The sequence below is a fragment of the Balearica regulorum genome, chromosome 10 (genome assembly GCF_011004875.1).
Source record: "Balearica regulorum gibbericeps isolate bBalReg1 chromosome 10, bBalReg1.pri, whole genome shotgun sequence".
NCBI lineage: Eukaryota > Metazoa > Chordata > Aves > Gruiformes > Gruidae > Balearica > Balearica regulorum.
The window spans coordinates 629214-653556 of NC_046193.1; the positions used below are offsets into that span (position 1 = coordinate 629214).

A 24343-nucleotide genomic window follows, 5' to 3' on the forward strand; every position below is an offset into this window, starting at 1 on the left:
GATCTTCCATTTGGTATGTACGGCTTGGTAAATATAGCCACTATCTCTATTCATTGAAACAACTACATAATTGCCCAATTACTTTGATGCTGCCGGCCCAGGCTCCTGTCTGACCTGGTCAGGTCAGGAGTTGGGAACCTGCTACGTGTCATCGGAGCTGCCAGCATTGCTGAGGGTTAGATAAATCTGCCCGGTGGCTTGCTGCTTGACCCACAGGGTGCAGATTCCCGAGGTAGCTCCGATGTGGATGATGCAGGAAGGGCTTACAGTTTGTGTCGGAGAGCGGTAGTGTGTTCCCGCACTGTTGCACCTGCATTACTGGATCCTGTTGTCCCTAATAGGACATGCCAGGTTGAGGTTGACACCATGTGTTGTGACTGGCTCCGTTGCTTTTGTAAGTCAGCTGGGTTTCATGGAAGAGTGCTCCTCAAACAGAGGGAAATGTACCTTGCTGCAGCGGCAGCATGCTAATTAGTTTTTTTCTGGAGTAACAAAAAGATACCTGCAAGTTTAATCTCTCTTTGGTAATCCTCTTGATCAGGATTTGAGGACTGATTGCAAATTTGTTTTGCTGCGTGTAGAAACAGTATGTAATGTTTTATGGTGTACTTAAATAAAATTCTGCATTATGTTCTAGGTAATCATATTCTACCTGATGAAGATTTGGCTTCTTTTCATTGGAGTTTACTTGGTCCAGAACATCCACTAGCTTCACTTAAGGTACAAATTTAATATAACTACTAGCAATTAAGCTCAGATCAATCATAACGGTTGATCAGAGCAGTGTCATAGGTTAATTCCCAGCAGCTATGCAGGGCTCTTGTTCTCAGTCACCCTCTGGTGTCCCAGTCCCTCCTCTGTTGACTGCAGAGGATACATGGGGCGATTAGCCTTACAAGGCTAAACTTAGCCTCTCTGATCCCCCTCACTGCCCTTCAGCTACACGAGCCATGCACTCAGTAGCTTCAGTGTGGTTTTGCTTGGAGAATGTAGCTTCATACTCTCCCTTTTTTAAGAGGAGAATTTTTTGTTTAGTCATGTTCTTCAACTGTCAAAAATAATTAGCTGGATATCTTTCTACCATATTGTTTTATTTTCTACTGATCTGAGTTTGAGTGTAATTGTCAGTTTTCTATACTTCTTAGTGTGTAAATATGCTAGAGAATACCTTGCACAAGAAAGCTAATGTGGCCTTCAGTAGATTTTTTTTTTTTTTTTTTTGAGATAAGTAACTTGTGTCTGATGCTCTTAGTTTACAGTATGTCTGTTCTGCTGCTTCATCACACTTGCTTTGTCCATCTGCCAAGTAGACAGCTATAAAAGGGAAACTGGACACATCGAAGAAGGGGCTAATGGTGACCTTTTTTTCTCTCTGCCATAATAGACACATCTTTTTTTTTCCTTTCTTCTAAGGTGTACCATGCAGCAAATCAGTTTGCTTTTTGTAAATTCTGTAAGACTGTTTTGTTATATCTACACAAAAATAGGTGGTTTTTTTCCTCCTTCTGTTCCAAAAGTTTATTAAGTATTGAAAAATTGTAACTTATTTTGCTGAAGGCAGAATTTAAAAACAGATTCAAGATTTTCAGCAGAGTTTTTAAGGCTCGTACATGCAATGCTTAGTGAACAGCTGTGACAATTTGATGTTACGCTCATCCCCTGTTTTGCTGCCACTCCTGTGTTTAGAAAGGTAAGTGTCATCACACTGTAGTGGCAAAACAAAATATGCATGCATGTTCGCTACTTCCTTACAAAACTTGAGATGAAAAAAATGAAAGATTGTGCCTGTATTTTCATTATTTACTCAAAAGGATAAAATGTAGGACTTCTCTCAAAGTGGTTGGTAAACTTTCTGATGTTCAGAATACTTTCCTGTGTTATAAGCTGAGTAGCCTTGTTTTACACCCAGTTCAGAATATGACTTCAGACACCTCGACCTTCTGAAAAGCCTTCTAAGTATATACTGAATTACTTGTCTGGAATGAAAATTAGATATTTGTCATCTGTGCTTCTAGATTTACATTTTCAGTGGAAACACCAATCGGGCTTTGTAGTTGTCATCCTAAGGAAATGAAACTTGTTTCTTTAGCACGTAACTGGGCTGTCTTAGGCAGTCCTCCCTGCATTTATTTAATCTATTGGCCAATGTTAATCAGATTTGAAAGCGGTTCCCATTTGGCTGTTGCAGGCTCCGTGACAACCGATACAGTTATCAGTGAAAAAGACCCAAATTAGTGCCCTTACTTAGCACAACACATGATTTGTTTAATTTCACAGCGGCTTGCTGGCCAGTTGTTAAGTACGTAGCCCCAAACTAACCACAGCATTTCTGTCTCCTGGTTGATAATGATGTCAAAGGGAGAGAAAGAAGAAGGGCTAAAGCAGCAAGGACACAAGTCTACAGGAAACCAACCTTCATTAGTTGCTGGTCATGGAAAAACTTAGGGTTTTTTTAGCTTCAGTATCAACAGTGCTCATGGCTTGAAATTATAACCTATTTCAGTAGCTCATTAATTTAATTTCATTTGACATACTAGTATATCAGTGATGTCATTACAACTCTCTCTGTGGAGACCTCTTCTGTTAATTGTAGATGTGCAGAAAGCAATATTCCTTGTAAATTTTATGAATGCTTAAAAAAACCTAAAAGACACAATTATATTAGCCACAAGCTTGATAGCAAGAAGTAGTTTCAGAACAGTTACAGAAAGTGGAAGCTGTCACGAAAACTGGAAATGGGCGAAGTTGCTGTGGTTGCCCAGGATGTCATCCCTGGGCATACTTAGAAACTTTGTTGTGTCTATTTAGAGTTACTATTGAGTATTCTCCATACTCAGGAACAACAGCTCTAATTCCACACCACATTCAAGTCAGGATTTGGAAAACTTTTTCTCATCGTGTAAAGATTTTAATGTTTTGTATCTAAGACAGTATGGTCTTGAGCATCAGAGCTAACAGATTCAGTTCCCGACGGCCTGATTTGTTGCTTTTCAGTGAGAACTATGACAGTTAATAATGTACAGTTTATTTTCTGCATTCTTTCTCAGTCTTTTATTATGATCTAGCAAAATGGTAACTCTTCCTATGAGAGAAGCTTTGCTAGTTCACCAATTAAAAAGTGTAACTTGGAAAAGAAACCACCAGTTTTCGCTGAGAAAATCGGTGTATCTGCTCAGGTGTCAACATAGTAAGGTGAAAAAAAGCAAACCTGAGGAACCTGTACTTCTGTCTGGGGTACAGAGGGACATGAGGGTGGTGTGTTCATCTAGGAACAGCTGAGTAGAAATGGGAAAAAGGAAGGGAAATGGAAACTTGAATGAAGAATCCGTATTTCGCATCTAGAAGGACATTAACCTAACAGTCAGGACAGCATCTTCAGATGCTGGATAAAAAGCCATGCCTTTCAGAAGACACCAGCAATGACCATCAGCTCAGCAGAACTCTTTAAGATCCATGGACAAATTTAAATTAGAGAGGTTTGAATTGGTCTTGCTGCAAAAGGGAAAAAGGGTCAAAAACTGACACTGCAGACTGTTCTGAGTCAGGGTCTTGTCTGTCTAAATGTCCCGCTGTAAACAGATAATGCATCCAAGAGATATGTAAACCTGTGCTTGCATCCTGCTACATAACTGAGAGCAGAGTTCACTGAAATGACCACCTAGATCAGAAATCGAAACAAGAGAGGAGGTGGTAGACTTCCTGAGAAATGATTTGACTCCTAGACCTTGTTTGGAAACTAGCATTATACTACTACTTATTTGTGTGCTTTGGGATTTATCTTTAAGACAAAGACAATTTGGTTCTTATTCTGGGAAAGCTTGTTACAGGATGGAGCTTCAAGATCAATGTGTAATACCACCAGAATGATACTAGGAAGGCAGTTTCTTATCTCTGGAATGAATTAGTATCTATTTGGGAGGACATACCACCAAAGAAGTGCTGACTATTCACAAGGCAACCTTAGAAACAAGTCTTAATGCAATCTCCTTTTTTGAAAAAAAGGAGTACGCAGGGAAACTTTGAGATTGCCTTCTTCATTTGCAATGGATCATCTTCCCGTTAGGATGGTTTTGAAAGGATGAAATCATTGGATTGTCTTTGGCAAACTCTTGATATGCCTACCATCCATTGTTCCACATCTATTTTTACTGGGCAAAATTAGTTGGCTAATCTCCTTTGTTGTTTCATCTCGGTAGAGAGACAAAGGGAGATGCTTCCAGACAGCAATCCAAAATATGCAGGTTAGGCTGCTTCTCTGAATTGCTCTAGGAAATTCCTGTCTTTCTTTGTTGACTTCAGAGGGTGTCTGCCAGAAGGAGACTAATAGGTGAAGTAGATGCTTAGGTAATTTGCTGCTGCTCAGTTAACAAAGGTGGTACTCTTAAGATATGCTTAAAGTAAGTGTCTGTCTCTTGGTTTTTTGATGGCAAGGGTCATCGTAGGATGATACAAGGTCAGAAGGGACCTCAGGAAGTCATCTAGTACAACCTGCTGCTGAAGGCATGGTCAGCTTGAGGTCAGAACAGGTTGCTCAGGGCTTTGTCTAGACTAGTCTTGAAAATCCCTAAGGTTGGAGACTGCAGAACCTGTCTGGGCAGCCTGCTCCACGGTTTGACAGTCCCAATGGTAAAAATCTTTTGCCTTGCATACAGACTGAACCCATCTTGTTTCAGGCTATGTCTGTTGTCTCTCATCCTTCCACAGTGCACCACTGTGAAGAGCCTGGCTCCATGTGCTTGATACCTACCTTTTTGTAGGTGTTGGAAGGCTACTGTTGGGTATCTCAAAGCCTTGTCTTTGCCAGGCTGAATAAGCCCCGTTCCTCAGCCTCTTCCCATAGAGCAAGTGCTCCAACTCCTTCATCATCTTGATGGCCTTCTGCAGAACTAGCTCAACTTTTTGACATCTGGCTTGTACTGGAGAGCCCAAAACCGAATGCAGTGCTCTAGAGGTGATCTAACAAGCGCTGAGGAGCAGGATCCCTCAATCTGCTGCCTATGCCTCTGCTACACGGTTGCAGGGTGCAGCTCGCTCATGTTCAGCTTGCGGTTTTCTAAGAGCCCCAGGTCCTTTTTGGCACATCTCCAGCCTGCAGAGTAGCCAGGGGATATTCCTGCCCAGGTGCAAGACTTTGCTTTTGTAGTTGTTGAATTTCTTAAGGTTCTTTTTGGCTCATTCCTTTAGCTTGTCTAGGGCTAAAGACATCTGGGGATGGCAGCCCAGCCCTCGAGTTCGTGGTGCTGTGCAGGGTTGTCACACAGGTTGCCTCATATGAAGTCTATCCGTATCACATCTTTGGCTTGTCTTTCTGCTTTCCCCTGTTCTTTCTGACATCATTGTTGTTCCTCTGCATAGATTTGGTTTTCTCAGTCCTATGCGTGTAAATTGTTAGCAAATGATCTCTGTGTTGTGTGTATTCTTGTTACCATCAAGACATGCAAAAGTAGGAGGAGGTCAGTTTCCAACCAGGGTGGAGGGAGGAGGAGAAAGAATTTCTAATGGAGTAACACAGTCTTCAGGGAAAAGCTGAGCTTTGCTGGTTTGAGAGGATTTTAAGTCATCCAGGGAACTTCTTGCCTCTTCTGAAAGCTTGTCATTAGATCAGGTGCACTATGAGCTCGTAAGATTAAATGTTTTTAACATTCAAAGGCTGATACAAGATCCAAACAGTTTGGATGCAATCCCTAGTAGAAATTACTAGACAAAAATAGCAAAACCCAGGCAATTTGTTGTAGTATTTTTCATATCTTCAGCCTTCTCTCTCACCAGTGGGGAAAAAAAACCATGTTCCCTATGTGTCACCTCACAGTAACTGAATATTCGAGGTCTCTTTTTTTAATGGTTTGAAAATAAAATTAAACTGATTATCTGTTTCCAGCAGGCACAACAGTAAATGCTGGTACTTGGGTTGATTAGCTTTTAAAGGCTTTGCTTCCTGTCGACAGTGGGCAACTGGAGTTGTCCCAGAATTGGGGAGCTGTTCCCAAGTGTATCTTAGGTACCTTCTACAGTATCCTCATATTCCCGTGGAGTTATGCACGTGTGAGTTGGTTCTCTTTCAGTAGAGCATTTTTGCAAGTTTATTTTGTCAAAACCAAGACATTTTTATCTTGTAGCTTCTGGGCTTGTAATATTGTTGTCTGCCTCTCATTTTGACAAATATCTACGGAGAATTAATTTCCTTTCCCCACTTAATCTTTTCAGAGTGCATTAATGATTTTTGTCAGTGATCTGTCATGAAATTGAAGTAGTTCTTTTACAACTAGCAAAGACATGGTGCTGGTTTCAGATGTCATGCTTTCTGACCTGATCACCTTCAAGTGTGTGATCCACCACATCCTCCATGTTTGCCTTCCCAAAGTTGTTTTTCCATGTTGCTTGTCTGAAACTCTTCTGTAGACAATAACAAAAAAATAGCTTGTAGGAAGAAATCTCTTATAATGAGAAATTGGTAAATTAAGGTGCTGATTTTGCTCTGAAATCCTTTGTGTGCAACTAAAAGTAAGCTTGAACTATGAACGTTTTCTATAACTTTTGTTGTTAAGTCTTATTTTCTCCCATACCTAACATGTAGTAAGGTTTAGCCCGTATTTTAATGGACAGGGTATTAGAAACATTATTTATGATTCAGTACAAAATCTACAATTTTGGATTTCTGAAAAGTTTTAAAATGACTAAAAATCTTTTTGTCTATAATATCAGGAAGGTACATCTTATTTCTCCACTTTTCATTTCTGACTTCTGTGTAGGTCATGACATTTTTAGTTTTGAGGGTGTTCTCACATCTAGACTGGACGTCTTTGAAACAGAATAAAAGAAAATAAAATCCAAATATCTGAAATGTCTCTAAATCTGTAATACATACTATCAGAAGGTCTCCCTTCAGGAATTAAGAATATGCTCCTGGGAGGTCTTTAGGCTGTTTTAAATTATTTAAAAGCAGCTAAACTGGGGGCAATACGCATAGTAAGCCCTTAATATATATTGTCTCACTTGAGCTTCCTACTTCTAGGGTCTGAGCTGAGTATTAGTGCTAGAGTGATGCAATGTCTTCCTGCTTACAGTATATTAAATATTACTATCTTGGTCATCGCATAAAACTAATGATAGATGGCTTACTCTTTTCATCCACTGAATTTTCAAGCAGAGACTGCAGAACCGCTTTGGTAGTAATGCAGGGCTTCTCCAAGGGACTGCAGAGAGCACATCTGACATGACACAGCCATGTTATGATTCAGCCGCTTCAGAGATGTGTAATTGTTACACATACAAATAAGATGGTAGGTGTTCATAAAATGACTTAGGTTACCAGTGAGAAGAAAATCTATTGCTTCTGCTTGCAGATTGGGTGCAAAACTTTATCATCAGTATTTGTGACTGTAAGCTTACAAGAGAATGTGATCTATAGTTAGTACTGTTGTGTATGTTCAGAATGCACCCTAGTGAACATTTAGAATTTACTGTCTGAGAGGGAAATAATTACCGTGCCACTGACCACACTGAACAGAACTGTTCTTAATTTAGGCTCATAAAATACGGAGCTCATCTGTGGTGGAGAATGACCAGGTATAGAGAGATTATCCTGACATTTGTAAAAAGTAGACATTAAGAGAAGGAAATTAATAAAAATGGGAATTTTGGCAAAAATTCCGTGATCTAATGATGAAGGGCGGCAATCTAAGAAATCGTATAATAAATGGATCGGATAAGGGCAGGAAAGAAAATGCATATGGTAGACTCCATATGAAGTAAAAAGGGGTTGTGGTACAGATGTTAAAGCTGCAAAGATAAAACTAATGAAGTATTAACCAGGATTTCGCATAAACATGTCTGACAAGGCTGAATTGCAGTATTTTCTAGTAAAGTGTGATACCTCTGTGTAGAATGCAAGCATAAAGATTTTTCACGTTTTCTTCTATCTTAAAAAATAGAACTGTTAATAATGATCTCCCAAGTCTTGAATAGCTGAATTTTGCAAAGTTAAAAGCAAAAACCTAGCTGCCCCCCATAGGCAGGGACAGAGTGCTCCAGAATTGTACAGAGATCCAGCCAGAATTTTTAGAAATTCCTCAGGCATCCTCTAAAATTCAGGACACGTAGTTAGAGACCTCTTTCTGCCCCTACGAGCACGCGTGTTGTGCAGCACAGAGGGAAAGTAACAGAAGCTGCCGACGGTTGAGTAGTTCTTCAGGCCCAGCTAGCAGCGCCGCTCACTGCTTTGAATTTCACTATGGTCCATAACAGTTGCTTCACCTGAAGTTCCTACAGGATCGTGCAGTACATGTAACAGCAGTAATTCCCATAATCACATGCTGAATAATCCTCAGTTTATTTTCAGGAGGAGCCTATTGAGAGTGTTGAGGTGGAAGTCCAGGGTTTCCAGGACTATCCAGTTCCCCTCCCTTTCTCCATGTGAACGTGAGAAGGGATCAGGCCAAAGAACTGGGTCTAGAAGTTCCTGGTACAGCACATCCATCTGCAGCAGCCAGTCACAGAGCTGCGGGAGCTTTGTCTGTAGGGGCTTTGGACATCATCCTACGCAGTTCTGCCAGCCCTCTCTTCTTAGTACAGAGAGGACTTTTGCTACCGAGTCCAAAGTGGTTCTTACCTTTCCAAACTCACGGAGTCAGTGACCAGCGAATCAATGGGAATTCATCATTTCCCTAACATTTTGAGTTGACCGTACCGTGGTCTCGGATTTATAGACAAATCTATGGTCTGTATGGGCTCAGGTCATGAACTCGAGGGAAATTTTTTGCATGCATTTAAGTGTGTTTCTTATCCATTTAAAATAGTTGGTGAATATGGGAGGTCAGACACATCTGTCATTGCATGGTGAAACATCAATTATTTTAGTGCTGGAATATTGAAACTTTGTTATCGATGGAATTATCTTAAGAATTTCTTCTGTGGCTGCAAAAAGAGTAACCAGCACTATAACCATGTTGATATTGAAATGCTTGAAAGAGAAAGTCACTACGCTCATGTAATAGCAACAGGAGAAATCCATACATCATTCTTTGTTGATGTATAATATAAAAGTAATTTGTTGCCTGAAATGTTATATATAACGTGAAGCTGTATGAGTGGATTCTACTGCAGATAATCAAATACATAAAATTTGAAAACACTAATTATTAAACTATGTAATCTTCAAATAATGATTTTTAGACCAATTTTTGTAGAATTTTGAAAATTAGTTTCCCTGAGATACTCCTTTTCTCCATTTGTTTTTCAGTTCCAATACCACTTTACATTTAGAATATAAACTGATGTCAAAATAAAATGTTTTCTGATACACACACATACATATGGATGTATCCTTATTAGAGAAAGCATTTTGCACTAGAGGAAATGTCCAACTAGAAAGCAGTAAAAAGTTTAGCATTGTTGACCTTGTTTGTTGTCGGAGCTGATATTTAACCAGCAAATATTTACATAGAGGTGAGGTTTCACATATATATAAATATACTGTAGATGGAAAACATATGAATCATTGTTTAAGGTGAAGTCTTAAAAACAAGGTGGAAGGCCCAAAAATATTTAGATACTAAATCTGGCAACATGGAATTTACTGAGTATGTTATCAATAAATAGAGAGTTTAATTCTCTGCTGTGTAACTGAAGTGTCTTGGGCTGCCCTGTTATTTCATACTGGCATGTGTGTTTGTTTGCCTAGGTACGTGCTCACCAGTTAGTTTTACCACCTTGTGACGTAGTGATCAAAGCCGTAGCTGACTACGTCCGTAATATTCAGGACACCACTGATTTGGATGCCATAGCAAAAGATGTTTTTCAACATTCACAGGTAAAGTATAAAGCAAAATATCGGTTTGGGTTGGGTTTTTTTTTAAACCAATTGTGCTGTATGTTTGTGTCGAAGAATTGCATTCGGTAAAAATAGTGTTTCGCATCAGTTGATAATAGGAATTCGTTGGTATCTGCAGTGTCTTAGGTACCCTAATTCCACTTTCCACACTTTGCGAAGGTGAAAATAATGCCTTTACTCTCTGTGCTTTAAAGTTAAATTCTTGATAACCAGAGGGGTTTTGTAGTCTGGCAGTGTCACTGAGAATCAGTGGTACCTGAAGATAGTATTTTCAGGCTTTATCCTTATGTGGGTTGACATCGTATTTATTGTGCTGGAGTAGTGCTATAGTCCTCAAGAGTCCATAGACGTTATTAGTGTATGGGATATGATAGACGTTAACTGCTCTGCAGTACGGTGCTGACCTATAGATGACATGCCTGGATTTGCTCCTGACAGATCTTTTTTTTTATTTTAGTCTAGAACAGATGACAAAGTCACTCGATTTAAGAGAGCAGTTGCTTATTATTCAGCAACTAATAAACCTATGCCATTTCATCCACCACATTACCTAGGTAAGTAATTAAGGAAATAAGGCTTTTCATTTTTAACTAAAACCTGGCATAACCCTAAATCAGAAATAGTGTTATTAGCAGGATCTCATAAAAGTGTTCACATTCGCTGGCGATTTTCATTGACCCTTAAACACGAGGTTGCAAAAGAATATTTTCATAGGATACGTGCAGAGGTTGTGTTCTTTCCCCAAAAAGAGAACTACCACCTGGACTGATTTTTCTCTTAGCTGTTGCTGCATTGGTTCTAGCGTTAGGGCACTTGAGAGTATGGTGCTGTAATCAACTGAAATGTGGTGACCAGTTCCAATCATGAAGACAGTTTCTATTTCTATTCCGTAAAATACATTTCCTCTTTCTCACTGGACTTACCTGACACGTTCTAGAAATCTCTTTATAGTCTTGGAGTTTTAGATGTCATAACATACCTTCTTAAATTGCAGCCACAAATTGTTGTGGCATCGCAGGTTATTCTCAAGGGTTACAAATTAACTGTACAATCACAGGGTTTACTACATACATGTCATTCTTAACACAAAAACATAAATTGAGCTGAAATTTTCCAAAGATTTTCAGTTGCCATACTGATACATTAACACAGATTTTTTCCTTCTCTCTTTTTTTGGGGGGTGAGGTGTCTTTATTTACATCCAAAGACCTGCGTTAAAGGGCATTAAGGCTTCTCTAGGTCAAATATTCAAATGATAGTAAGTGCCAGCGTTATGTGTGTGTGTGACATTGGTTTTGCTGGCTTCTTCATTGTGACATCTCTTGGGCTTTTTTCCTTTTAAGCTTCGTTGCATTCCCAGGTAGACTAGAAATGTGCCGTAATGAGAGATACAAAGAACTGAGGGAAGGTGGGACAAGTAAAAGAGACTTCACAAGCTACAAAGTATTTTTATTAAAAGGCAAAAATTAATAATACTGACTTAAAAGCATACTAGAAAACAGTAATGCTAACAGAACAAGAATAGATAAACCATAGAAGCAAAAGGATGAAAAGGGTGACGGTTGTGTCAAATAGTGAGCGTTTTCACGAGTATTTTTTTCTTGGTTTTTTGTTTGTTTGTTTGTTTTCTTGTCTTTTCTCCCTCCCCGTTTGCAATACAGCAGCCAGACCAAATCAGTTTGGTATGCCTGGGATAGTGCCACCATATGTTCCTTCTCAGATGCTTAACATTCCACAGACCTCACTACAAGCAAAACCTGTGGTAAGTATAGCCCTCTGCCCTCCTCCTTGGGAGGAACCTGCTGTCCTCATCAAATTCAAATATAGGTGGGAAAGGTATATCTAACTCTTGGAGCTTGGGCGTTCGCTGCTTAATGCTGGAACTACAGTGATGCCACAGACTCCGGTAGAACAATTTTTGTGGATGTCCAAGATAGCTGAGATTTAATGTGTACATTTGGAAAATGCCACTTGATTAGCTAGTGTCTTCTATTTTAAAAGAAAAGCCTTTTTGTTCACTTCGCTTTCTTTCAGGCCCAGCAGATGTCCAATCAGGGTGGGGCCCAAGGTCAGGGTCCATACCCATACAGTCTCTCTGAGCCAGCCATCACCTTGGAAACAGGTGGAAAAAGTCTTTCTGAGCAGAACAACTACAGTAACATTCCTCACGAAGGAAAACACACACCATTGTATGAACGATCTTCTCCAATAAATCCAGCTCAGAGTGGGAGCCCTAATCATGTGGATTCAACCTATTTTCCTGCCTCTTCTACATCTTCGTCCTCTGACAATGATGAAGGCAATGGAGGTGCAGTGAAGTAAGTTTTTCATGAGGATGTGTTCTTACTTGGCTTCTGTTAAAATAAATTTATTTTCCAAATCGTTCACCAGTACCCTGAAAGTAAGGAATCTGCATATTAGTGATAGGATAGGCCTTCAGAAAATAGTTTTAGGTCACTGTGACTGCAAACACAGCCATTGTTTACTGTAGTTTCCCTGTTCCTTAACAAGCAGAAATCTAAACCCAAATAATGTTGGGTGTTTTTCCACTTCTGCCCTTATGTTTTATTGAAAGAAGGACAAAGTGAGATTTCGGTAAATGTCATAAAGCCTTCAAGTTCCTTACTTGGTATACAAGAAATATTCCTACTTCACAGTATAATTCATTAACATTTCAGTAGCTAAAAACTATGAAATTTCACTGAATTTGTAGTGGTTACGCTTCTCAAATCTTGAAATGATGTGGCTTTGCAAAGAAACCTGGTGTGAGTGTCCAAAATGCACCAGTTAGGACAGTGACTTAAGAGCCCTCATTGCCAGGCTCCGTGTGGAACAAAGCAGCAGTGAAATTGGTTTCGCTCTCTTCTGCTCATGTGCCTTGTTTGCTGCAGAAGTATTGCTGACTTCCACTAGATCATATGTCTGTCCTTGGCAGTAAAGTTGTGCAGACTTTCGTTTAATTACTGCTCGCTGACCTACAAAAAGGAAATTTGAACAGAGGCAGTTTGTGTTTATCTTGTTAGGTGTAGTGGCTTACTGTGTGAGAATCAAAGCCCGGGGTTTTCGCAGGGCTCTGATTGCCTCAAAAAGTTTGGGGTTGTGGGTAATAGCGTAAGCATGTTACTACTTGGTATTAAAGTCTGAATGTGTCTGCAGTTACACACGATGGCTTGGACTTGGGTTTTTTGATGCAGTCTGTCAACTTTAAATATTATCATGTGTTTTGCTTAGTAAATCAAGTAAGTTTGCATGGCTTCCATGCAGTGTAGGACTGGAAATATACCTGGTTTAGAAAAAACAATATTTTTCAACATTTTTGATAGTGTTGCCTCATGCATTTTATGCAATAAATTTTGAATAAATTTAGAAACTGAAATCTAGACAGTGTCATTTATACCACAGTTTGTAGAAACAGTCTTCTAATTGAGGGAAATTACTTGGCATAGTGACAAATATTTAAAGTTCAATCAAGAATTTTTCCTGCATGAACATTGTAATATATGGCTTTTAAATACAGTCCAAGTGTTGATGTAGTGTAAATTAATAAATACCGGTGTTAAAGTCTCTTCAGGGCTCCTACAAATTGACGTTCCTAATACATAGCATCCCTTAAAATAGAGTCTCTGGCCCACAGTTCCAGTAACAGTCACCAAGGATTTATTCCGTTGTATCTCAAACAGCGCTTTAATACGATGTGTTTCTTTATGTTGTCCTTCAGCCATGTCAGTGGGAACAAAATAGGCTGGGAAAAAACAGGAACCCAGTCAGAAAGTCAAACGCGTGGAGAGCTGGGAGACCAAACAAAGGTAATTCCTGAAGTTCCAAACATCACCATTTATTATTTTGTATTGAAGCTTCACAGCAAACTTTTGAGTAGAATTTTCAGTGTTGGTCTGCAGCATTTAGTGTAAACTTCTACACATGAGCAGCTTTAAAGTACGGTGGGACGTTTTCCAAGGAATATTGTAGCATGTGCATAAAAATGAAAATTAAATAAGAAGTGTTAGAAAATAGTGGATATAAAATAGAAAGAAACCAATAAACTTGCTTACTCCTTAGCTAACAGTCTCATCCTTGGATGTTGCTACCCATGTTTACAGTAGCGCGTTATTTTGATTTTTACTACGGTGTAGCAGTGTAAGTGTCTGTGGGCTCAGGGTCCATGTCTGATAACCTGCAGTGTAGTGCAAACAGCTCTGACACGCATTTCAGTGTTAGCCACAGACCATTGTAGGTGTAATAAAGCTCAGCTCAGGAGTAGAAGTCCTTTATAAACACCTGGTATGAATTTTGCATAATACATATAAAAGTAGCTCTGTGGGACCAGTTAGAATGTGTTGCTACTTAAGTAAGGATGGGAATAACTAAGGTCTTGATAAAGACTTAACATTATCCTGTTAAATTTCTTCAAGATCTAAAACCACGGTAAAATTAAGAGTATGATGGTCCGTATTCCAGATTTGAACCGTGTTTAGAAAGAACATTCAAAGCATTTGCACTTACATCTCTGCGTCTTTGTGATGGAACTGTACACCAACTGTTCATTTTGTGTCAAAAAACCAATCACGAGTTACTTACACTGCAGACAAACAGAACATTTTCCCAGTACCTTTGGCATGGAAATTCCAGTAAACTTGGGCTTTGTGCTTAAAATATCAAGTTGATGATTTCATCCATCAGTGGTTATTATTCTTGCAGACTACACCCCGTACAATAACTGTATCTGCCTGCAGATTAGTCACCATAGGCAAATGCTAATTTGACCTATTACATTCCTTCCTTCTCTGTATTACGGGCAGTGTATGAAGCCTGGCGCGTCCCAGCCACAGCCCTGCGTGTGCGGCACAGCCCCGTGTCCTGCCGAGGGGCAGCAGCCGGAGCTGGGCGATGGACGGGTGGGACATGCAGCACAGCAAGTCTGCCTGCATCTTCGTACCCGCAGCATTAGAGCTCTACAAGCAGTCATTAAACTTTGCAATAGATGTAGGCATGCAGTGCAACTTTAGTGTGTAAATGCTTGTGAGTTTTACTTGCCTTTTTTTTTTTAATATCAAACCACTTCTTCAGCCTTCAGTAGCAGCAGAAGACAGTTGCATCTTTTGAACGTGACAGGGAGGATTATAAGTACTGTTTGTAGATTAAGCAGTTTCCTGGAGAAGTATATGTATTAATGATTAAAAAAAAGAAATATTTCCTGAAGATCTCAACTGAATGAGCTATGTGAATTTCTGAGGTAATTTAAAGTGCTAAAAATCTAGCATTGATCAGACAGGTAGCAGCAATCTTGACACTTCTTTCACTTGATTTAAATGTCAAAATTCCTTGCATGTAGTTGTCTCGCTGCATGATTATACATGACAAAGTTACACTCATCTCATTTGGGTGGATGTATATTACTAAAGAAAAAAAAAAATTATTTTAGCTGTGGTAGTTCCTCAGCTTAGGTGTTTGACTACTGCTGAGCAGGTCCAGGAAGAACCTGGGTAGTGCAAACAGGGAAACCATTGCTATCATTTGGGGGTTTTGTCTTCCCTCTGTGCCCCCAGTAACGGGCAGTTCTGTAAACTTCTCGGGTCCAGTATCGCTGACTGTTAGTCATTGGGGTAGGAGAAGACAGGGACAAAAAATCTTTCAACCAGTAAAGAAATATATGGGATACTGTAACACAGATTTAATAGACCTGTGATAGCTCACGTGTTTATAAAACCATTCTGTATTAGTATATTGTGTTAGAAGTGTTCTGGTTTACAGGTTTTAACCATTTCTTCTGCATATTTTCATTTTTATAAATAAAATAAAGTCTGTATTACCATCTCTAAAATACAATCTTTCAGTAACATTCTCTTTGTGTGCTTAAAATGTAGTCTGAAAATAATGTTGACCCTTTGATATTTTGCTAGAGCATGTTTTTACTAACACATGCCTTCCTGTAGAAGGGGTTTGGAGGTTGGGGAGTTTTTTGGGTTTTACATGCGGGTTTGTATTTTTCATAAGAGCCTGAAGTGAACCAGCTCAGCTTGTTTGGGCCTATTTTTTATGTTACTGGTTCTGTGAGATTTCATGACTTTGGCCATTTCTGTTTCAGCTTTGCTTTTAAGGTCTTACGAAGCATGTGAAATTTTCTACGCAAATTGTGAAAATCCTCATGCGTCATGTATCACCAAGTGAACAAACTAAATTTCAGTCTCAAAAGTTTTTAATATTACTATAATAGTTTATAGGCACGAATATAGCATGAATTCTTAAGCTAAAACCAGCTTTCAGTTTTGAAGACAAGGGTTTTTAGGAATGAACTCTAATTTTTCTGGTAGTATCTATGAGAGATACAACATAAATGCTTACAAAAGGCTTATTCACCAAGAGGTTTACAGTATATTTTTATGTGTCATGTTTTTCCTATGAATTTGTGAACTACATTTCTAGAAATGGAATAAAATGCCACTTCAATCTTGCAGTCATAAAATGTTGCCATTTTCTCTTACAATCATCTTCTCAGAGAAAAGAATTTTATGTTTAAAGACAACCTGACAAAACATTTACAAGGCTTTTGAGATCAGACAGTATATATTTTAAATGTCTTTACATTGAACTATGTAGTTTTTCCTGCTTCGTTTAGAAACGGAAACTGAGAAGGCATGTGTTAGTGGAGGTCTGGGTAAATTTACAGACTTTGTGACTGTCAATTAACCCATTTAGTTGGTAATATCTTGGAAATACTTAGTGAAGAGGTCATTCACATTTTATTGAGAGGTCATCAGTCCCCCTTCTGTATTGTGCAATTAAAAATTAAAGAAAATAATAATTACTGTGCTGTTAATAAGTTAAAGTTTACCATGATATTTATTTTTTCAGTAATTTGCTTCTTCAACAATGGCTGAAAGTTTACATTTTCTGAACAGCTTTCAGCTGGCTTTAGATAATGTATTCCACATACTGATCCAACACAATGTGAAGATTTACTGTTTTTATTGTGGGTGAAGAAGGAAAATGTGCTGTTTCTCTTGGCTGATCTCCTGGTATGCATCCGTACACACTGAAAAGCACTTTATTTTGTGTGTTCTGTTACAGGCAGAAGGTTCCTCTAGTGCTTCTTCAGGAAGTCAGGCAGCTGATGTCAAAGGGAATCAAACCAGTAATCCACAAATCCCATGCCTGTTGTCAATGCCCACCAGAAACCACATGGATATTACTACCCCTCCATTACCTCCCGTAGCACCTGAAGTATTAAGAGTGGCAGAACACAGGCACAAGAAGGGGTTAATGTATCCCTACATCTTTCATGTCCTAACCAAGGTATGATGTTTAAAAATTACGTACTGTGAAGTAATGATTCTGTAAAGATAATTGCACTTACATTTCTGGCTAAAGAATATCATAGGTTTACATCCTTTTTAATGCTTTGAGTTTTGGTCCATTTTTACTGCTTCTAACAATCCCCCCCCCCCTGTTTTCTAACCACTGATCTGGTCTGGTACATTGTTCCAATAAAGATGAGATGACTGCAATTAGAAGCATTTACTTACGAAATTAATCATTTTTCCTGAATATATGTAGATATTTTTCTATCTCTACACATGTGTGTATATGTCTGTGTATATGTGTGTACCTATACATGTGGGTATTTTTACATAAAAGAGGGCATTTCCATCTAAAAACTCCTGCGTATGTGCTTTGGTGTCTGCAGCCAAGTCTTTTTTATTTTCAGTGTTCAAAAATACTTAGATTGTTTTCCCTCACAATTTGATCCCTCCCATCCCTGATAGCTAGCTGCAGTAGAAACATAGCAGCTATAAGAAAACCCTTTTGTATAATCCTAAAATGTAATTATAGATGAACTGGATGATATTCTGAATTTTTGTTTAGTTTAGGTTGGTTGAACATTTCTGATGGGGTTTGTTTTTTCTTTGTTTGTTTTTTGGTTTGGCTATTTTATGTGCTAGCCTTCAGATTCCAGGTAAGCTGCGAGCATTTTCACACAGCCCAGGACTCTTCGTCTGCTCAGTGTGTCCAGTAAAAAAATCTGCCTGACTGGCCACATGAGGACACCTTGGAAAGCAACGGGAGAGCTTTGTACAGAAATAGGGGCAGTGATACCATGCTTCCGTGTGTCTGGAAGCTGCTGGAGTCTGCTCCGTGTGGAACCGGGAGGGAGCCAGGCAGTGGTGTTCCTGCCGAACTCTGTATTCCACTTGATCTAGTCTCAGAAGACTTAAGTTCATTGTTCCTTCTAAGTGCAAACAGATGAGTCCCAGAACAAGACAACTTTAGTCTTCTTCCCCTTTAGTGTTCAAAATGCTTTGTGCTGGTTCTCCTACATCAAGCCCGTTCAGTGTACGTATTTGTACAGCATCTAGCAATTCCTCTTCCACATTCCTCTTAACTTGTATTCATCTTCAAAGTCCACTTCAGGACAATAAGGGCCATAGGTGGGATCTGAAATCCATCAAAAGAGAAGTTTCTGCACCATGGCTGAGCTATGGATTTCCCATTTCCCCTGTGTTTGTTTTGCACTGTAGCTGGTATTGCTGTCATGTTCTTGCACTTCCCTTCTTTATCAGAGAAAAGTGGGGAAGAATCAAAAGGCGTATGAAGACCATTGATGCCAGTTCTGTTTCATACTTGGCATAGCCAAATATTCTTAGTACATTTAAATACGACTTGATATTTAATATATCTCACAATGGGAAGAAACGAATTAGATGCCTGCATTTGAGAAAGCCACTCCTGACAGAGTAAGAAAGTCGAACTAGAGATGGCTACATCAAAACTGTATCAGTACTACTTTAGACTGTTTTTCTTTCCCCGCTATCTGGAATGCTTTCAAACAAGTACGCCCAGGGAACCTAAAGTATGCCATGGATACACTGACAGATGTCTTGTTGTATAATTAGGGGATTCTTCAGAAATTGGCGCACAGAGGTGTTCCAGGTTATGTTGCTGTTACGTATAGAGACCTTTCAGACATGCCTTACACCTGAAGTAGTGTAGTCCAAGTTAAACCTGACAATATCCTAATGTAATCACTCCATGATGTCACCTACAGTATTCATTACTGGGACAGTTTAAATCCTTTTTTAAGTGAAAGCAGAACAGAGCACTTGCCTGTCAGCATTGAAATAAAGGCTGGTATTCTAATACAGCGAAGTCAGTTGTTTTCCAAGAAAGTCTTAATGTGGTCAGATGTGCAGACACAGAAAAGATAGAATATTGCTGCTGTTTTGAGAGAGAATGTTGGAAGGTTCTTTCATGCTTTTTTCTGACAAAGTATAAAATGCTAAAGCTTTATTTATATACATTCAAAACCAACCTTACTTATGTAATTCCCAGTTACGATTTTTTGACCAGGTCTTCTCATAAAGTTGTTTTTTACAGTGAGTCCCCAATACTGCTTTAAATCCTTGCACCAAAAAGTCAGACAGCTGTTTTTAGACAGCATGAATATGTTTTAAAAGAACTGTCTGAAATGTAGATCAGCCTCAAATGTGCCTTGACTGTCTATAAGCACATTACTATATCTTCGTGTACTAGTTCACCGTTTAAAGGATCCATATTTGAAGATGAATATTTAGATAATCTTCACCTGCAGATAGTTCAGACAAAGAAAGTAGGTAGGCTAATCCTCCTCTGGTGTTACCTTCCTGTACATAAGATCCACATTAGTGCTGAACCACGTTTTTATTGACTAGATGAGATTTATAGTAGAGCTGGATTGAGTTACCGTGCATATCTAAATACTTTCTGTTCGCTATAACACGTCATATTTTTCTTCTTTCTTTCATACAAAAGGGTGAAATCAAAATTGCTGTTTCTATAGAAGATGAAGCCAACAAAGACCTGCCTCCTGCTGCTCTCCTTTATAGGCCAGTTCGTCAGTATGTTTACGGAGTCCTGTTTAGTTTGGCAGAAAGCAGAAAGAAAACCGAAAGACTTGCTTTTAGAAAGAACAGACTTCCACCAGAATGTATGTATTGTAGAATCCATTCTTTATTTCTCTTCCCTTTGCAATGTTTCCATATCCATTTGTACCATGATTTGAGTGAGACTAGTTACTAAGATTTCATCGGTGTAGTTAACGTTAGAGGAATTTATGGCTTATTTGATCCATGGGTAATAGAAAAAGAAGTTGTTAATTTGAAATGTTGTTTCCTGTAGTAGTTTGAGAACTATAAATGTTACCATTTCTAAGCAAGCTCTGGGATTTGTTTGTTTTAAATGTATGTTCAAGCTGCTATCAGGCTTGCAGCAAGTAATGTCAATTTGTGATGTATTTCTCAAAGCATTTGGCAGAAACCAATTATAGAAAACTTCTATTCTGTGCACATGCCTACAAATTTGCATACTTTTTTCAAAAAAGAGAGGTGCATACGTTACCTTACTCTGTCTTCCCAAATGTACAATTAAATGTACTTCAGTGAAATTTGCAAGTCTTTAATATCTTTCAGGTATTGGCACATAAAAACTTGGTTTAAAATCTGCGGAAGTTGGGTGTGATGTAAGTAAAGGTAGAGCTGGGTAAAGACAGACTAAACTTTTGCAGACTTGTCAAAAGATCCTTTTGCTAGTTCAGAGGCATGAATGTTCATATTAATCTGGAAGTTGTCCTTTTAAGTTTTCTACTTCCAGGAATTACTGTCATTCCAGAAAATTCAACCTCCTCATTCTAAAGTGTTTTTCTTATAATGAAATGCATACAAGGAAATGATTGAACTTTACAGTAGCATCTTATAAAGGTTAAAGGAATGCTAAAGCATTACGTGGATGGTAGCAGCAGCAGAAGTATTTATATATAGGAGTCTGCTGTCACTAGACTAAATTTAAGAATCACATATTTGTATGAAAGTATCACGCACAGTCTGTCTTTGTAAAAAGATAAAAATACGAATCAGTTGTAAACTTTATGTTCATTCCTTTTCTCTTTCCATTTTTAGTTGTGAAATGTTTTTGTACATTCATAGTGAAGACAATAATCTTCCAACAATGTTTGAAAAACTGTTTATCTTAGCCAGTTATTTTATGGGAATTAATATTGACCCTGCTTGAATAATATCTCAGCACATACAGTCACAAGCTTCTTAATTCTTTAAACTCACACAATATAGTAGTTGGTGTAGGTTATTTCAGGTTTAAAATAGTGAAGTTATTGGCAGTATTCATTTGTCCTCATTAGCCTTCTGTCCTTAAAAGGTGTACTACAACATTTGTAGTGGTGAAGTAGCTGAGTGCTGAAGGTCTGCTTCAGTTTTCAGAATGTTTTTATCTCATAAACCTAGAATGTTCTCTGTAGGCTACTGGGGATACCTATATAATCTCTATTTTCTCTTCATTTATACTGCTTTTCAGAGGTTTATTCTCAATGGAGGCTAAGAATGCTACTGCTGTCTTGGTTTAGTTACAGGAGCTCTGGCAAATCTTGCTGCAGGACATGTGCAGCTACTGACCTACTTCTCTCTTAGGACTGACCACACTTTAAAAAAAAAAAAAAAATCGAATGTCTGCCCAGAAGTTGGGTGCTTCACTGCAAAGCTCACAATGCTAGTAAAGATGGATTTGAGCTAAGATGCAGGCCCACGGTTTGAAAGGGCTGTGTTGCAGGAACGCATTTATTTTGTTCCTCTCCCTTACAAAGTAGCAAGAATTGGGCAGGCTGTGCAAGATGGAAAGAGAAAATAGCGTCTTAAGCGAGAAGAGCAGATTTCTCATATCAATTAGTCACACTCGTTAGCCCTTGCTAACTTTTCTGAGGACCCAGGCTGTAATGAACCAGTGATGCTGATTCTCCTTCAGTGTCTTAATTTTTTTTTTTTTGCTGCTCTCAAAAATGATTAAGTTATGAAACACAGTAATTAAGACAATTAAAGAGAAAATGTAAGAATTAAGAGAATTAAGAAATTAATTTCTAAAGAAATGTATCATGTCCTTGAGACTTATGTGGAGAGTTAATGAATGTATCACTATCTAAAATCCTGTAATCTTTGTTGTACAAACCCTAACACTGCCAACATAATAATTGCATGTGAATAATTTGCAAGTATATTGCATGCGCGGGTTATAGGAGGCTATGAAGAATACATAATAACCTGACACGTCAGTATTGTTACTGAATATATAGACAGCAAGGTAATGGATCTTTCATAAAATGGATGACTTCCTGTCTTTTAAATCATTATTACTTTTTATGTAGTTGAAAGGCCAATAAAACCCAACCAATCTGTTGGAAGAGGTAGTGAGTGAGGTTCTTCAGTGGTACTTGTCTGCTAAGTAATGCCCTTGCTGTACATGTCCCCAAGTCCGCTCCCAGCGGATAGGAAAAGCTGAATCACAAGGTTCTTGATTGTGCTTTTGCTGCCAGGGGGCACAGCACAGGCTGCGCTGCCCTTCCTTCTGAGGGGGTGGAAACCGAGTGCCTGGCCTGCTCTTCTTTCCCTTGTTCTGATAAATACAGATACGTAGATGAAACCATCTGCCCTCTCCACTCTGGAAAAATGCACACTCACACTTGTACAAGCTGTCGTTAACTCCTGGTTGGATCTGAAGGTTTGTTGTTTTAAGCCTAGCCGCCCTGTGATGTGCTGTTCTCCATCAAGGATGTATTCAGCCGGTGCTGTTTCTGCCAAAAGGAAAGCTGCATCTTGGGCAGTAGCCCTTTTGCAAAATCAAGCATGCTTAGCTCAAGCTGTGCTGTCACTAAAGATGATAAGGTTAAAAATGAGGCGTGATTGATCTGCATTAGCTAGCTCATCTTCTCAGGGTATTAGGTACCTCGCACCTCCGGTTCAGTTCAGGAAAAAAATGGAAAGAGAGCAGCGAACCCACCTGGGCTGCAGTTGGCACCAAGGGCTCTGACAGGCAGCCGGAGCGTGCAGGATGCTGGTGCTGGCTCTAACGCCTGTAACAGCATTTGCGTGGTTATCAAGCAGGTGACCCTAATGCAGACTGATGCCAACCCTTTTTACTTGGATTGACCTTAAAGTGTCGTGAGGGCAACGTTCAAAGCAGAGGTCGGTATTTTGTGCAGTTGCTTAGGCTACTTTGAGTATTCAGATCTGCTTATCAGCAGCAGGAGGAAGTTTGGTATGAAAATCAGTGTAAATAGCACTGTGATATTGTGGCTGAACACGCTCTGATCCTGAGTGTTCATTGTAGCTAATACAGTCTTCAGGGCAGACATTGCTTGTCTCCAAGTGGAGAGTTTTCCTGAGAGGGAAACCCAAAAATTCTTCTGAGGATGGAGATCCTCAGCGTTTGAGGAAGACAGTGTTTTTGGCAGCAGATGTTTTTGTACAGACCTGGCAAAGGTGTAAGAAATGCCCTGGAGAAATAAGCGGATATGGACAAGTCCTGGATTCATCTGTTAGGCTAAATGCTGCATTTGGGTGAGCAGTGCTATAGTTTCCGGTCCGCTGATAAGAGTGATTCCTCATCCCCGTCATTCCAAGGGTACTGTTTGCCAGCCCGCCGCAGTGACCTTCATATTAAACCGTTCTGCAGTGGTTACCTTTCCGTAACAACCGTTCTTCTGTGACATTCTGAAGCCGTGGTGGATCTCCAGTGTGGCCTCTGCAGGTAGCATGGTACTGCAAACTGTGTGTTTTGAGAGCAAACTGATGTACTTTTCCTGTGGCCTTAATCTCCTAGGGTTGCGGTCGCTGTCATCCCCAGATTAAAAGCTTTGAACGTAGTAGCCTCATTGTGTTTCCTGTCTGTTTGCTGAGAGAGCTGAGAAGTTTTGGTCCAAAAACTGAGACCTAAAGCAATTAAGTCTTTGAAAGCCTTCATAAAATACACCCTTTTATTTGTTCGTGTTTACTGTCCCAGGCCGAAAGAAGAAGTGAAAGCTGGTGTGATAAACTGTGCGCCAATAACGGAGTAGCTCTGCTGGCTGTTAAAGCCCATCTTCTGAAGCTTGGTGCCATATAAAAACTGGTAGCAACCAAAATAGAACATGAGTTTGTAGTGAGGCTACCAACTAAATATATCAGAATATTTATTTTCATTGCTGCATGTTATCTTTGTAAAACTTACCCTGAGCTCTATGAAATGTAGCTGTAATGCTAGAGTAGTTTTATTCCAGCGTGAGAGTGCTTTGGGATGTTCTGGAGCTTCTTTTTTAATCCAAATCATCACCTCTGCCATCCTTTGCCTGCCCCTAGCTATAAAATTACTTGTCTGATTGCTGAAGGAGACTTTGTAGCTGTAAGGGCTATCGTGGCACCAGGAGTACTCTCTTCTCCATCTGTAACAGAAGGATTTTGAGCAGAAAGAGCAGGTCTGTGCTCCTGCGGTGAATCTCTGGGCTGTAACCTGAAGCTTCCCTAACAAGCTCCTTGAATCTTTCCACACTGCATAACTGGGCTCTGAGTTAAGAAGGGTGCAAACAAATTTTGAGCTGTGTCAAACCTGGGGTCATTCCAAGGCAAATGGTATCATTTCGCAGTCTTCCCCCCCCCTTTTTTTTATTTTTTTCCTTTTAACTTGTGTTCTCATTTGGTTGCCTTCAAACATTGAAAAGGGGGA

The 24343-nt window shown here is 39.3% G+C and overlaps 1 protein-coding gene across 5 annotated transcripts in view; it reads left to right on the top strand.

Moving 5' to 3' along the window:
* FAM120A (family with sequence similarity 120 member A) overlaps nucleotides 1-24343 on the top strand; it is a 53892-nt gene that overhangs the window by 10990 nt on the left and 18559 nt on the right. For 3 of the 5 annotated variants that reach the window (XM_075762646.1, XM_075762644.1, XM_075762648.1), the window contains exons 3-10: nucleotides 638-720; nucleotides 9680-9808; nucleotides 10287-10383; nucleotides 11491-11591; nucleotides 11864-12147; nucleotides 13548-13635; nucleotides 16898-17122; nucleotides 19616-19790. In XM_075762646.1, coding sequence (XP_075618761.1) covers nucleotides 638-720; nucleotides 9680-9808; nucleotides 10287-10383; nucleotides 11491-11591; nucleotides 11864-12147; nucleotides 13548-13635; nucleotides 16898-17122; nucleotides 19616-19790 — 1182 coding nt within the window. The remainder of the gene's footprint in view (nucleotides 1-637; nucleotides 721-9679; nucleotides 9809-10286; nucleotides 10384-11490; nucleotides 11592-11863; nucleotides 12148-13547; nucleotides 13636-16897; nucleotides 17123-19615; nucleotides 19791-24343) is intronic. The other 2 variants (XM_075762647.1, XM_075762645.1) reach the window with 1 other exon arrangement.